The sequence below is a fragment of the Meriones unguiculatus genome, chromosome 2, assembly GCF_030254825.1.
Source record: "Meriones unguiculatus strain TT.TT164.6M chromosome 2, Bangor_MerUng_6.1, whole genome shotgun sequence".
In the NCBI taxonomy this organism is placed as follows: domain Eukaryota; kingdom Metazoa; phylum Chordata; class Mammalia; order Rodentia; family Muridae; genus Meriones; species Meriones unguiculatus.
This window is the reverse complement of record NC_083350.1, coordinates 189,692,164-189,706,283: the sequence shown is the minus strand read 5'-3', so window position 1 is coordinate 189,706,283 and position 14,120 is coordinate 189,692,164. Positions and strand designations below refer to the sequence as shown.

Below are 14,120 nucleotides of genomic sequence, written 5' to 3'. Positions count from 1 at the left end.
TCAATATTTCTCATTTTATCTCAAAACAAGCTTGCCTCTGCATTCTTGTGCTTGGGATCTCCTTCTGACTCATAGCTCTAAGTGTGACAGTGATGACATTCCAAAGTTTGTATTCCCAACAAAGAAGGTCCTTTGAATTTCAAGTTTACATATCCAGCTGTGACTAACAGATATCACATGGATGGCTAACAGAAACTTCAAATTCAACATGTTCAAAACTGGGCCCTGACCTTCCCTTGTGACATCAGTGGTTCCTTCATAGCCTTTCCTTTGAGCAATTCCAGTCACTGAGTTGTTCAGAGAAAGACCTTCCAGTGAGCCCTCACCTCCTACTTTCCCTCCCTAGACCCTGTGAGCACAAACACACACACTCAAGTTCAGCCATCTCACCATGGTCAAGTTCCTAGTGAGGTTCAGATGGCCCTTTCTTATCTCTGCAGGAACAGCAAACTCCTTTCTCTCTCTACCTAAAACTGCTACCAGAGTGGCCCATTAAAAATGTTACCTCTTGCACACAGAACTACAGGAATCCACATCAACAGTTGAACCTGCTTCCCTTCCAGTCACCCTTTTCCCCCATCCAGTCCCACGACTGTGTTCTCACACTGAGTCAGGCTTGCAGCTGCCTCACACCTTTGGCCTACTTAATCCCTTTACCTTTCTCATTCTTCCTCCAAGCTCCATAACTCGGTCCTTCAGTAACTCCCTTCCTATCATCCTCCTGGCACTTCCTGTCCATCCTTACAATTACCAGCTAACACATTACACATGTCACTTTTTTGACTGCCTAATCATCTGTTCCTCAGCAGAAGCTCTTAATTCCTGGAAATCAGGCATCTATGCCACTTGTGGAAAAGCTTGGATTTTCCTGACTGAGAAGGAGAGTATCTTGTAAGTAAGTCTACAGAGTCTACAGAGATACGGAAGAAGGCAGAAGTCAGAATACTGGCAGAGCTCAAAGGGTAGTGTGACTACAGAAAAATATGTGGGGAGAAGGACGGAAGACGAACCGGAAATGCAGGAACGAGATCAAGAGGTCTTCAGAACCATGATAAACATTTAATTCATGGTTTTAAAACTAAAGAGTGACTGAAAAGACAGTAAGTCCCAGTTTATGTTTTAGATCATTGTTACTGATGTGGGTGAGGGACAGTGAGGAGCAGGAGGGCCTGCACTACAGAAACGAGAGTGTTAACACCTGAGACATGAGACGAGCGCAAAGACAGTTTCTAAGATGCCTGAATACATGGCTGAGAATAAAAGAGTAACTCAAGTGTCAGTGTTCCAAATATTTCCATGTCCTCGTGAGTGTTTTCCTATATTCTCAAGGTGGCCACTCCACTGTATATGAAGGATTATCTGATCACACTTTGATTTGCATTTGCTAATATTAAGGACAGAGCATTGTTCATGTTTTGGGGCATTTATGCACACATCTTTTTAAAAGTTCTATTAAAGCTATGAGTTGATGTTTTCTTAATATAATCTGAATGTAAGACCTTTATGTGATAAAAGAATTACAAATATTCTTTCCCATTCTGTAAGCTTCCACGTTCTTGAAAAAGGTGAAAATGTTCTGACTTGAGAATTTTTACACTTGATAACATCCAATTAGTTAGTTATTATTTTTAGATTTAACTTTTGGTAGTATATCCAAAAATCTATTTCCAGATAAGAAGTTACAAAGATGCACCATCATGTTTTCTGAGAAAAGCTGTGTGATTCTGGCTCCTACTGAGAAAGGCCACTGATCCACTCTGAGTGATACGTGTCTGTGCAGGTCCAACTCCCTTCTTCCAAAGGAGGGCATCAAGCTGCAGCAGCCCCATACAAAGGTGTGTCTCAGAGCCTCAGTTTCAAAGTTCTGGATAAGTGGATCCCAGTGACAACATGTCCCACCGGCTGACTGTGGAGTTAGCACAGACTCGGAGGAGCACCCAGACAACTGAACCTACCAGCTGCCACACTGACACTGCGAAGACCTTATAACAATGATAAGGAACATGCCCTCAATGTCAGCACAGAACTGACAAGCTGAAATTAGGAATAAAGAGGAAGGAGTGCCATGATGATGGAAATCTGCTCCCTCCCATGAATCACTGGTTTGGCATGCATACCTTATACTCTGAAAATCCTCTCCTGGTGAAAAACCCAAACTCTAGACTTGATTGGCAAGGAGGTACCTTAGAGAAAAGCTCACGCTGTACATTCCTGGAATAAATGCAATGCCCGTACCCAGAACTTGCGATTATTTGTGACGAGTACTGAGCAGGACAGGAGCCTGTGAACTCTGTATCAGGACTACACACCACCCGCTAAGCAGGACAGGAGCCTGTGAACTCTGTATCAGGACTACACACCACCCGCTAAGCAGGACAGGAGCCTGTGAACTCTGTATCAGGACTACACACCACCCGCTAAGTAGTTTGGGCCCGGATGTCAGCAAACTACAAGCTTCCGAGATCTGTATTTATGTCACTTTTCCCCACGTCTGTAACTGTGTCCGTACCACAGCTTTGGTCACTACGTCTACGGCAGTACGGAAATGGGAAAGTGAGCATCTTCTTCATGACTTTTATTTTTCAAGGCTGTTTTGACTAATCAGGATAACTGCAATTCTTCAGGTTTGAGGACAGGCACTGACATTTTAAGAATGTTTCTAAGCCTCTCATTTCAAGCACAACATTTCATTCCCATATTAAAATTCTTTGTCAACGCTGGGTAGGCTAATATGCTGATCAAAACAACAGGCAGCTAAGGAACAGACGCTGAACGAAAAGCATACTGTTAGCACTCCATCTTCCGCCACCGCGTCAGCAAGCTGTAAAAACTGTGCGCATACCCACATTTTATTTTACTATAGTGCATCAGCAAACCAACTCTGTACCACCAGGCAGAAATGAAATGGCCAATCAGCTTTGGAGACTTTTCATTTAAAGGTTTTAAAGTGTCCAGTCAACAATACACCAAACAACACTGGTCAGATCAGAGTCTCAACTAGGAACATAAAGTATTAATTAGCTTAGACTTTCCCAAGTAAACCCCAAAGATTACTCATTGACTTCTACGAGCTTTTTAAAAAGAGTGCTCACTGAAGACATGCTCACTGAAGACACACATAGATGCGTTACCTAGGTGAGGAATTCCTGCAGAATAGCGAGAAGAGTGTTGAGGGACAGACATGATCTGCTCTGAAGACTGTCCTATGAAAAAACACTTTCAAGAAAAGCTGTAAGAAAAAGCATTCCTCATCTGAATAACATTCAGTGGAACTTTTCCAAATAAAGTAAAAGAGAAAAATAGACATAAAATTTATTTATTTATTCTATTCCAAATTGTCCAGGTCTATTATCATCAAGATTCCTGACCCCATTGGCAATTATATTGACTTACAGGGTTTCAAAATCTTAGTTTTATAGTCCTTACATGTGCAAAGAGACAGCCCAGGGGTCTGAAATCCTCCATCTCTAAAAATAACCTAGGTGTACTGTCTAAAGGGAAAAACCCTCAACCTCTAATAAATTCCTGAAGACAGCCATACTGGATAGTCATGTATCAGATATTAGGTCCATACCTAAACAGACACAAGATTAATATTCTACATTATTATTTAAAATTAAATAGGAAAATAAACCATTCTCACTATATAGCTGCCAAACCCAGCCTATAAAATGGTACTCTGAGAGAATTAAAAATATGTGGCTGTCTCACATTTTACGCATGAAGGAACACAATGAAAAGAAAAGGCCAACAAGTTTTTCAGCAGCTGGAAATGTTAATTTAATTACTGAAAAGAAATCATGCAGAGAAGCTGGCTACAGAACATAATTTTCAAAGCATAGAGGAAGTTATATAAAAATATCAATAATATTTTAGTACCTAGTATAGTTGTAATCCCAGACTTCTAGAATGTATGGATAATATCTGACCAAAAAACATCTGCATAAAAATATTAGCAGTCCAATAATATCAAAACTCTTAAAATATATTTAAATATATAAGATGTGCCAGTATTCTAATAATGTTGAAAATGTATATGAAATATTCAAGTATTAAAAACAGTACTATTCATTTTTAATTTGTGATTAAAGATAAATACTACAAAGTCTTGTCTGTCTAAATGAATATGCTAAAGTTCCTGTGAAAAACATCGCTGGGGCTGAAAAGACGGCTCAGCTGGCCAAGGCTGAGAATGGACACAGGCCCCACGTGTGAGCTTGTGCAGCAGTGCCTCTGTCACAGGAACAAAGAGGGGCTGACCCCAGACCCAGGGCAGCCTGGATGCCCTGAGGAGCTCCAGGGCTGTTGCCAGAGTAAGATGGAGAGCATCAAGGAAGCAGCAACATCGGCCTCAGCTTCACGCGCATGAGCACCCGAGGGCCACGTGCCCTAATACACACCATGTACATACCCCCACCTACACACGCCATTCACACAGCAGTAATGAAGTATTTTCATAACGAGCATACCACATAAAGGGAATTATGATTTTATTAATTAAATCAAGCAAATTAATTGGCCACATGGTATGTAGTTCCACTGAGGTTAATGAGAAGTGAGTTCTATAGCATAACAAATGAAATTCAAAGCAGTATTGTATAAAAGAACATCACGAAACTCTTACTGAGATGAATTCTAAATTAAATTGGCTCTGAAAAATAAAATCATTAAGTGATAAATTTTATTACATCTATTTTGCAGATGTATATAGGTTATGCAAACTGTAACTGCAAGAAACTTTTTTTACAAAAACTTTGTCTTAAAATGCATATATTCATGCATATACCCTATTTATAAGGTCCAACGTTGCACATCGTGTTATTTATAATACACTTCCTGTTTACAGCTTTAAAAAAAACACTTTAAAAAAAAGTCGAGATGTATACCTAATTGGTGCTTATGACATTAATAGAACATCAACACAAAACAAAACAAACAAACAAAAAAAAAAAAACAATGTCATGGAAATGATAAAAAGCGAAGAACTAAAAAGATGTACTCCTCAGAGCAACACCTCAGCAATGACTGATAACTGAATGCTAGCAGCATCCCCACTAGCAGAGGCTTTGTCCGCATATACAACAGCATCTCTGTTTGTAATAAAAAAGTAACCAGTAGCGCAAAAAGTGCAGAAAGTTAATTTAAGGCCAAACTATGGGTGACCTTTACACTATATTCACTCGTCTGTACTGGGGTGGTTTCCGTTGCTTATAAACCGCCAGAAAAACATTTGAGTTTATCTATCTTTCCAGAGAGAAAGAACCTACACTACTTGTTACATGTCTTTCATTTCCCACAAGTGTTCTTGCCAAATCTTCTATTTCATCCTTGTTTAGTCATTTATATGTCTATGAACCAGTCTTTTCCCCTTAAGAGTTCACATCTGTTGCACATGTCCAGGAGGAGCTGCTAAAATAAGCAGTGGCACAGGATGGCCAACACAAAACATAGCCTCTCAGGGATGACAGAAGGAGAGCTGCAGGCTTAGCAAGATGACTCAGCAGGCAGAGGACCAGACCTCCAAACACAGAAAACCACAGCACACAACAGGAGACCTGCCCACAGAGGGCTGAGTGCCTTACTGATTTTTCTTTTTGAGAAACCATCAGACCACAGACCCATTCCCATCATCAAAAGCAGATCAACAAAACACAGAAGGTACTATGAGCAAATGGCAGCTGAACTGGTACTGAACCAAGCAAGAGGGCTTTCCCAGAATCCTCCACGATTTTCACAAACTTAATTTTTAAGATGAACAGCATGCTTTAGATAACACTGTCATTCTGTTCAAGTAGTTAATTACCATCTACAACAGCAGCGACCTGACTGACACCAAGCACACAGGAGCATCTTACCTCAAATTCTGCATGTCTGTGAATGTCCTCTGCTCTCTGCCTGCTCAGGATAAATTCGGCTTCATTTGCTACTCTTACTAAATGGTCCTTCATTGTCTGGCTGAGTAACCTGTAAGAAATAAACATTGTCGCATCAATACATCATTATGTATTTGATATCATGGTCAGTCAGGGCTCAACAGTGGGAGCTTTTCTTCTCTTGATGAAAAGGAATATTTAATCCCTTGTTCTTCCCTCACACATAGTGAGGTATTGATAATATCTCACTTCAGGAAGTGGAAGAACTCAGCAGCAGCAAGCGCTTACACTCTGGACACAGTGGATGGGTTTGTTTCGCACTGGCCAACCAAAGAAAAAAACTGATAACTCCACATTAAAGCTGAAGTGTGTTTGGGGAAGAGCGAGTGTTGGTGACTTTTGTCCTAGTCCATGACATCAGGGAGGCTGAGCTGTAAGAGTGTGGGCCTAGTAGAAATCCGGTTGCCAGAACTGTGCCTTTAACTGGATTTTGGAATTTCAGTCTTTCTTCTCATGTTTCTTCTGCAGACACTCTCACCATGGTGTACTATCTGGCCAATAGCGAGGATTGAACCCTTTGAAACTATGAACAAAGAGATGAGCTACATGAACCGACCAAATGGGTACTGTGGTTACATCATGGCAGCACTAACACGTCATGGCAACCAATATCTGAAGAGGCAAAGATCCTCAAGGGAAAAGCACACAAAGGCATTCAGCTTTTCTCATTCAAAGGTAACACTGCAGAAGCAAAACAAAGCTATCAGCAACCTCACAGACCTAAAGAGACCAAGACAAGACGGAGGTGTGTTGAGTCCCGGGCTTTTAGCAGAATTACAAGCTTCCTCAGAAACTAGAGTAGACCTGGAATCAAAAAACTGAAAAATATTTCAAAAAACATTACAGGAATGAACATGCTCTTCATTCAATTCCAAAATGTGCTCTTCATTCAATTCCAAAATGGAAATACAATTTTCAATGTTGCTTTTTTAGTAGTAACTATAAAATGAAAGCTTTAATTAGCTGTCATACAAAAAAGAAAATTTCAGATCTAAATTAAAAAGAGATGACAGAGAAAAAGTAAGCAAAACTTTCAGCATGGTCAAAATAATGGGGATTATGAAGAGCCCCTAAGGAATACATGCAAGGGAGGACAAAGTCTGAGGTCATTACACCAGCCTAATTTCAGTCAAGACATTGTCACCAACCTCTGCATCCTTGTTGATCAAGGAACCACAAGCTAAAGCTGCAGTTATTAAAAAAAAAAAAAAAAAAAAAAAAAAACACCTGTGACAGTTAATGTTGTCATCTGACAAGATGGAGAGGCACAGGAGAGAGAACCTGTGGCCAAGTCTGAGGGACCGTTCAGAGGAGACCAGCTGGCGTGGGAGACCCTCCCAAAGGATGGTGCTGCCCTCCACGCTGGAGCACTGGACTGAACGGAAAGGAGAAAGCAAGCTGAGCACAGACACTCACAGCTCTGCTCTGGGTGTGTGAATAGAAGGTGACTAACGGCCGCCTACGCTGGCTTCCGGGCCTTCCCAGGCATGAATAATTAACTCTCAGTCTGTACATAACACCCTTCCTTTACTTGCTTTGCTCAGGCATTCCATCACAGTAGTTAAAAAAGTAGCTATGTAAAAACAACAAAAACAAAATCATACAAAATTTAATGAAGAACCACAGACTCTTATAATCACAAAATATGTAAAAATGCAAATAAAAATGTTAATAGCAATTGCTTATTATAGCAGAACATGCCAAACAACCCAAACCTCAATAACAATGAATTTATTCTTTAGATGGATGAATATTCACATTGTGGAGAGTCACTTGTTTGTCAGGCTGCTTTGTCTTTTAGCTCTCAGTGAAAAACATGTTTTCTTCCTGGCCTTCACCTGGAGACAGGGGTAGGCAGAATGTTTTGCCAAGTTCACTTCCTTTTGTTTGTGTGAGGATCACACAGATAAGTGGTCGAGGTACACAGGTTTGACTTCTGCGTGAACCCCTTCATTTTATAGAGGTGCTTTGCTCTATAAAAAGGGATTATTGCAATAAGCCAGTGTGACAGCTCTACTGGCTGCCCTCTTGAACAGATCCCACGTGTAGTGTGTTGACTTATTAATTTTTCTTTCAATCCTCACTCAGGAACTGTTCAACTCTGCTAGTGGGCTCTGGCATCATATGACGAAATACTACAAAGTGACAGAAAGAACATCTAACTATATGCATAACAAAATAATTTCACAATATTGAGCAAAACCCAATAAATAACACAATTTGAACAAATAATCCTGTGTAAGTCTTAAAAACTCTGGTATTAAAAGTCAAGAGATAACAGTCAGCTTTACTTAAGACATTGACTAACAAGTTACATGGTCCACACAAACTGAAATCTTTCAACACAGGTTCTTAAAAACGTAGACAGTGGCCAAATGCTTATGGCATGTTGGTTTCCACATGTGCCTGTTATGCAGTGACCTTCTGAACTCCTTTCCACAGAAGGACAAGGGTAAGACAGTAGAGAAAGTCAAAGATCCACCTGCAGAAGTCAGGTCCACAGTCATGGCCAGTGGGGTCATGCAATTCCCAATCTACAGGGAGGATGTCCCACTTTCTAGCAGTGTTTCTGGCAAAAATCAGTGGATATACCCACACTAAATCCAACTACTACACTTCTGGTAACATACTAGAAGAATGCCTAGAATCAAGAAAAACAGATATAAGTTCATTATTATACGCTTTATGAAAAAAAAAAGTGAACAGCTGATGAGCCAAATAAGCAATGCAGGAGCACAGGGCCTCTGATTGTATACAAGAATCTACAATAAAATGTACAACATGACTTCAGACTTTGAGAAAAAAATACATCAAATTGCTAAGTATCTAATACAGGGCTCAGGAAATTCCGGCCTACGATCCACAGCTAGCCTGCCAATTGTTTTGCTAATGAAGTGGCTGTTTTCAATACCTAGGAATAAAAATATGAAAAAATCTATTCCAGAGCCTCAAACTATCTCTGGCTACTTTATGGTCAATAAAAAAATCTTGTCTACAATTTTGAGGTGACATGATCAGTGTATTTCTTTAAATCCTTTTAACTAGCACATATTTAAATGTTACAATCCCCAGTGTTAATTTTACGCCTGCTAATGAATAACTTCCTAGGCGTATAAGAGAGAGAAAGCAGAGACTCTCAAGAGTGCAGATGTAATATACTATTTTGTACGTACTTTCCCTCTGGAGACCTCCAAGCACATCATGAATTTATTGTCAACACACTGCCGTGCGCACTCACACACTAACTGTTGATTAGCCCATGCAAGGCACTGTCCCATGACCCAGGCAAGTATCCTCAAAGTTATTCTAGCCCCCTCCTTGCTCTTAGCATCTTCCTCCAGACCGTCAATCAAATATGACTAGCTTTCGTTTATTCGATTTCACACTGTTCTGATGAAATCAAGGCGTCAGTCACACTGCAACTGAATAAATCTACTACTACCTAACATTTATGTCTATCTGCCTTTTAAAGCACTGTCAAATGCCTCGTCAATACCTAGTGTACTGCAAAAACTAGGCTCAATAATGAAAACACGTTTCATTACATGTGACTGCCCTTCATTATCTATTCAGTCTTTCTAATGGTACATGCACTTACATCCAAATAAAAATAATTAGTAATAACAATATCGTTAAAAATTGGACATTCGAAGATAATATGTTAAGTGAAATAAGCAGAATACGGTCTAATCCTGTTTATCTGAGATAAGAAGTGCCGACTTCACAGAGGCAGAAAACACAATGACGGCTGTCAGGGTTGTAAGGAAGATGGTCACAGGAATCAATGTTGAATGGCTCAAGTTCCATTTTGTAAAATTATTTCTGCAGATTAGTACTGGTAACATTATCCAACACTGTAAACACACTGAATGTTGCTGATCATACACACTAAAATGGCTAGTATGATAAATTACATCATATCTATTTACAACTCAGTAATATATTTTATTCATCAATATTAAAAATAAATTTATTCATTAAGGTACTAGATTATTTAAAACTCAAATGCTTCTCTCATATTTCTGAAACTTACTACTTTCTCCCTTGTTTGTTTTGTTCTAGCTATCTGGCTTTAAATATTTTTACTAATTATATTGTAAGACAAAAACTGTTCTCTCCTTAAGGTGTTGATCTTTCTCTTCCTTACTTTAAAATCAGATGACAAAGAGCTGGAGAAGTGGCTCAACAATTAAAAAGCACTTGCTCTTCCAGAGATCCTGGGTTACCTTCCCCAAGCACACAGTGGCTCGCAGCCATCTGCAAGGACAGTCCCAGGAGATCTGACCCCCTCTTCGGCCTGTGAAGGCCCATGATCACAGACAAACAAACATTTAAAATCAGATGCTCACACTGCCACGCTGTCACACACCTGAAATCCCAGTACATGAAAGGAAGAAGCAGGAGGATCAAAAACTCAAGACAAGCATTGGCTAAGCAGTGAGGCCAAGGCGAGACTGAGAGACGTGTGACCTTTTCTTTAAAAAGTAAAATAAGAAATCAATTTATTCACAACCGTTTTCTGTCTACTCCATCCCATACTGACCTCCCTACAAGTCTTCTCTTTGATCCTTAACATGACCCCGTCCTGTCTACTGAAGTTACATGAATTTTCTTGTTTGCTTATACGTTGTTTGTTCTCATTTCTTCTGACACACAGATATCTATAAAGCTACATCCTTGGACTACCAAATGTATCTGGCACATAGAAACATTCGAAAACAAGCACCTAGAGAATGACAGGAACAAATGCTACATACCAATTTTGCATCTATTTCCTTTTTGCCCCATTCTTTACAACTAAAACATTAAAAGACTAACAACTTAAAAAAAAAAAAAAACCTGACTTCAAGCCTCTGCTTAACTATGGAATATTCCATAATTTCATTCTTTATGTCAATTATGTCTAATAGTATACTATGTATTACATATATTACACTTTCATACACCACTTTATACAACTGTTACTAATATTCTATATATGACAATCTATTTCCCCAACTAACAAAGGATTTACTTTTCAATTCATCTTTTTAACATTTTATTTAATTATTTTTTATGGCAATTTATTCACTTTGTATCCCAGCTGTAGCCCCCTCCCTAGTCCTCTCCAAATCCCACCCTCCCTCCCTCATCAACTCCCATGCCCCTCTCTCAGTCCACTGGTAAAGGGGGTGGTCCTCCTCCTTTTCCATCTGACACTAGTCTCTCAGGTCTCATCAGGACTGGCTGCTTCATTGTCTTCCTCTGTGGCCTGGTAAGGCTGCTCCTCCCCCAGGGGAGATGATCAAAGAAACAGTCACTGAGTTCATGTCACAGACAGTCACTGTTTGCCCTACTAGGGCACCTACTTGGAGACTCACCTGCCATGGGCTACAACTGTGCAGGGGTTCTAGGTTATGTCCATGCATGGTCCTTGGTTGGAGTATTAGTTTCAGAAAAGACCCCTGTGCCCAGATATTTTGGTTCTGTTGCTCTCCTTGTTTAGCTCCTGTCCCCTCCAGGTCTTCCTATCTCCCCCTTCTTTCATAAGATTCCCTGCACTCTGCCTAAAGTTTGGTTATGAGTCTCAGCATCTGCTTTGATACCCTGCTGGGTAGAGTCTTTCAGAGGCCCTCTGTGGTAGGCTTCTGTCCTGTTACCTGTTTTCTCTTTCTTCTAATGTCCATCCCGTTTGTCTTTCTAAGTGAGGACTGATCATCTTACTCAGGGTCCTCCTTCTTGCTTAGCTTCTTTAGGTGTACAGATTTTGGTATGTTTATTCCTATATTATATGTCTAATATCCACTTATAAGTGAGTATACATCATGTGTGTCTTTACTTCTGGGATACCTCACTCAGGATGATCTTTTCTAGTTCCCACCATTTGCCTGCAAATTTCATGATTTCCTTGTTTTTAATTACTGAGTAGTATTCCATTGTGTAAATGTACCACAACATCTGTATCCATTCCTCAACTGAGGGACGTCTCGGTTGTTTCCAGATTCTGGCTATTACAAATAAAACTGCCTCAAACATGGTTGTGCAAATGTCCTTGTTGTATACTTGAGCATCTTTTCGATATATACCCAAGAATGGGATAGCTGGATCTTGAGGTAGCACTTTTCCTAACTGTCTGACAAAGTGCCAGATTGATTTCCAAAGTGGTTGTACAAGTTTACATTCCCACCAGCAATGGAGGAGGGTTCCCCTCTCTCCACATCCTCTCCAGCATGTGTGATCACTTTAGTTTTTGATCTTAGCCATTCTGAAAGGTGTAAGGTAAAATCTCAGGGTCGTTTTGATTTGCATTTCCTTGATGACTAAGGACGTTGAGCATTTCTTTAAGTGCTTCTCTGCCATTCAATATTCCTTTATTGAGAATTCTCTGTTTAGCTCTGTACCCCACTTTTTAATTGGGTTACTTGATTTGTTGCTATTTAACTTCTTGAGTTCTTTATATATTCTGGATATTAGCCCTCTATCAGATATAAGGCTGGTGAAGATCCTTTCCCAGTCTGTAGGCTGCTGTTTTGTTCTGATGATAGTGTCCTTTGCTTTATAGACGCTTTTTAGTTTCATGAGGTCCCATTTATTGATTGTTGCTCTTAGAGCCTGTGCTGTTGGTGTTCTGTTCAGGAAATTGTCTCCTGTGCCGATGAGTTCAAGGCTCTTCCCCACTTTCTCTTCTAACCGATTTAGTGTGTCTGGTTTTATGTTGAGGTCTTTTATCCACTTGAACTTTAAGTTTTGTGCAGGGTGATAAGTATGGACCTATTTGCATTTTTCTACATGTATACATCCAGTTAGATCAGCATCATCTTTTTTCCATTGTATGGTTCTGGCTTCTTTGTCAAAAATCAAGTATCTGTAGGTGTTTGGGTTTTAAACCAACCATACCATCAAAAAAAAAAAAAATACAATTCAGGAGAGTTGTGCTCAATCACTATTAGAAACCATATAAAGCATTAAAAACTCCTATTCATGAATGGAACCATATGCATAATAATATTTTATAAACTAGATTTAAATCAGCATTTTGTAAGGTCCTAAATAGAAATGTGGTTTTTCTTTTCATTAGGACAAACATGAATAACTTTACAAACTTAATTCAGAATTTTCCCCCTAAAAAGCCATTTCTCCCTTGTAAACACATCTTTCTCAATATACAATTATATAATTTTCACAACTATATTATATAATAATTGTGTGACTCTTCTTGCAAATGAAGAATTTAAGGCAAATGAAGTCAAAGTCTTAATTATAATAAGCAGTTTCAAAATGCTGGTTTTACTATAAAGTAGATTAATTTCCAAATGCAAAGCACAAAATGATTCACATATTTTAATATTAAGAAGAAATTCTATGTATAATTTATGCCTACAGTGCAAGGAGAGAGGGGGAAAAAAACAGTACTTGTGTCAGCCTTTGGAAACAAACAGCCCTATCAAGTGACCAGCTACAGAAAATTCATACTAGAGGCTCAATAAATAACAGTAATGGTGACAGCGCTCTCCCATCACGACACTAGCAGCCACTGTCCATATCTGATCAGTCTCGTCTGCCCTTGTAAACACACACATCGCTAGCAAGCTTCCCAACATCCCTGTGCTGGTTCTTCTGTCTAGAACCTTCCCTGGCAGCTACTCTGACTTCAGGCCTTTAGAGACCATTTATAGAAAAAGTCACAACCTCCACACACCCTAACAGCTGAGAGAGCAAAGGCAGCATCCTTCCTTCCACAGTGCTGCTCACACTGTGACATCTTCGCAACTGATTATGGAGAAACATCACGAACCAGTAATGTGCTGGGGGCAGGGAGCCGGTTCTAAACAGCAGTCCAGTACCTACTCTTAGAGACTTCTGAAACAGCCGCCACTACAAATTATCTAAATAATTGTCCAGTAGCTACTGTTAGAGACTTCTGAAACAGCCGCCACTATAAATTATCTAAATAATCATCCAGTAGCTACTGTTAGAGACTTCTGAGACAATGGCCACTATAAATTAGCAGAACATTTCTTTTGGGGTGGAAAATAATTCCCTACCTCTCCATGTTCCAGCCTCCTTCCTTATATCTCTATACTCCTCCTTTCCTATCCCCTGTTCCTATCCCTCCCTCTACTTCCCCCATCTTTCCTTCCTTCCTCTCTCTTTCACAGAATATTTAATCCAACATCACAAACATCCTTAAATGAGTACCTATCTACT

The 14,120-nt window shown here is 39.7% G+C and overlaps 1 protein-coding gene across 3 annotated transcripts in view; it reads right to left on the bottom strand.

Annotated features, from left to right (window-relative positions):
* Lrba (LPS responsive beige-like anchor protein) overlaps positions 1–14,120 on the bottom strand; it is a 495,461-nt gene that overhangs the window by 324,728 nt on the left and 156,613 nt on the right. For all 3 annotated transcript variants that reach the window (XM_060378522.1, XM_060378523.1, XM_060378524.1), the window contains one exon: positions 5,856–5,964. In XM_060378522.1, coding sequence (XP_060234505.1) covers positions 5,856–5,964 — 109 coding nt within the window. The remainder of the gene's footprint in view (positions 1–5,855; positions 5,965–14,120) is intronic.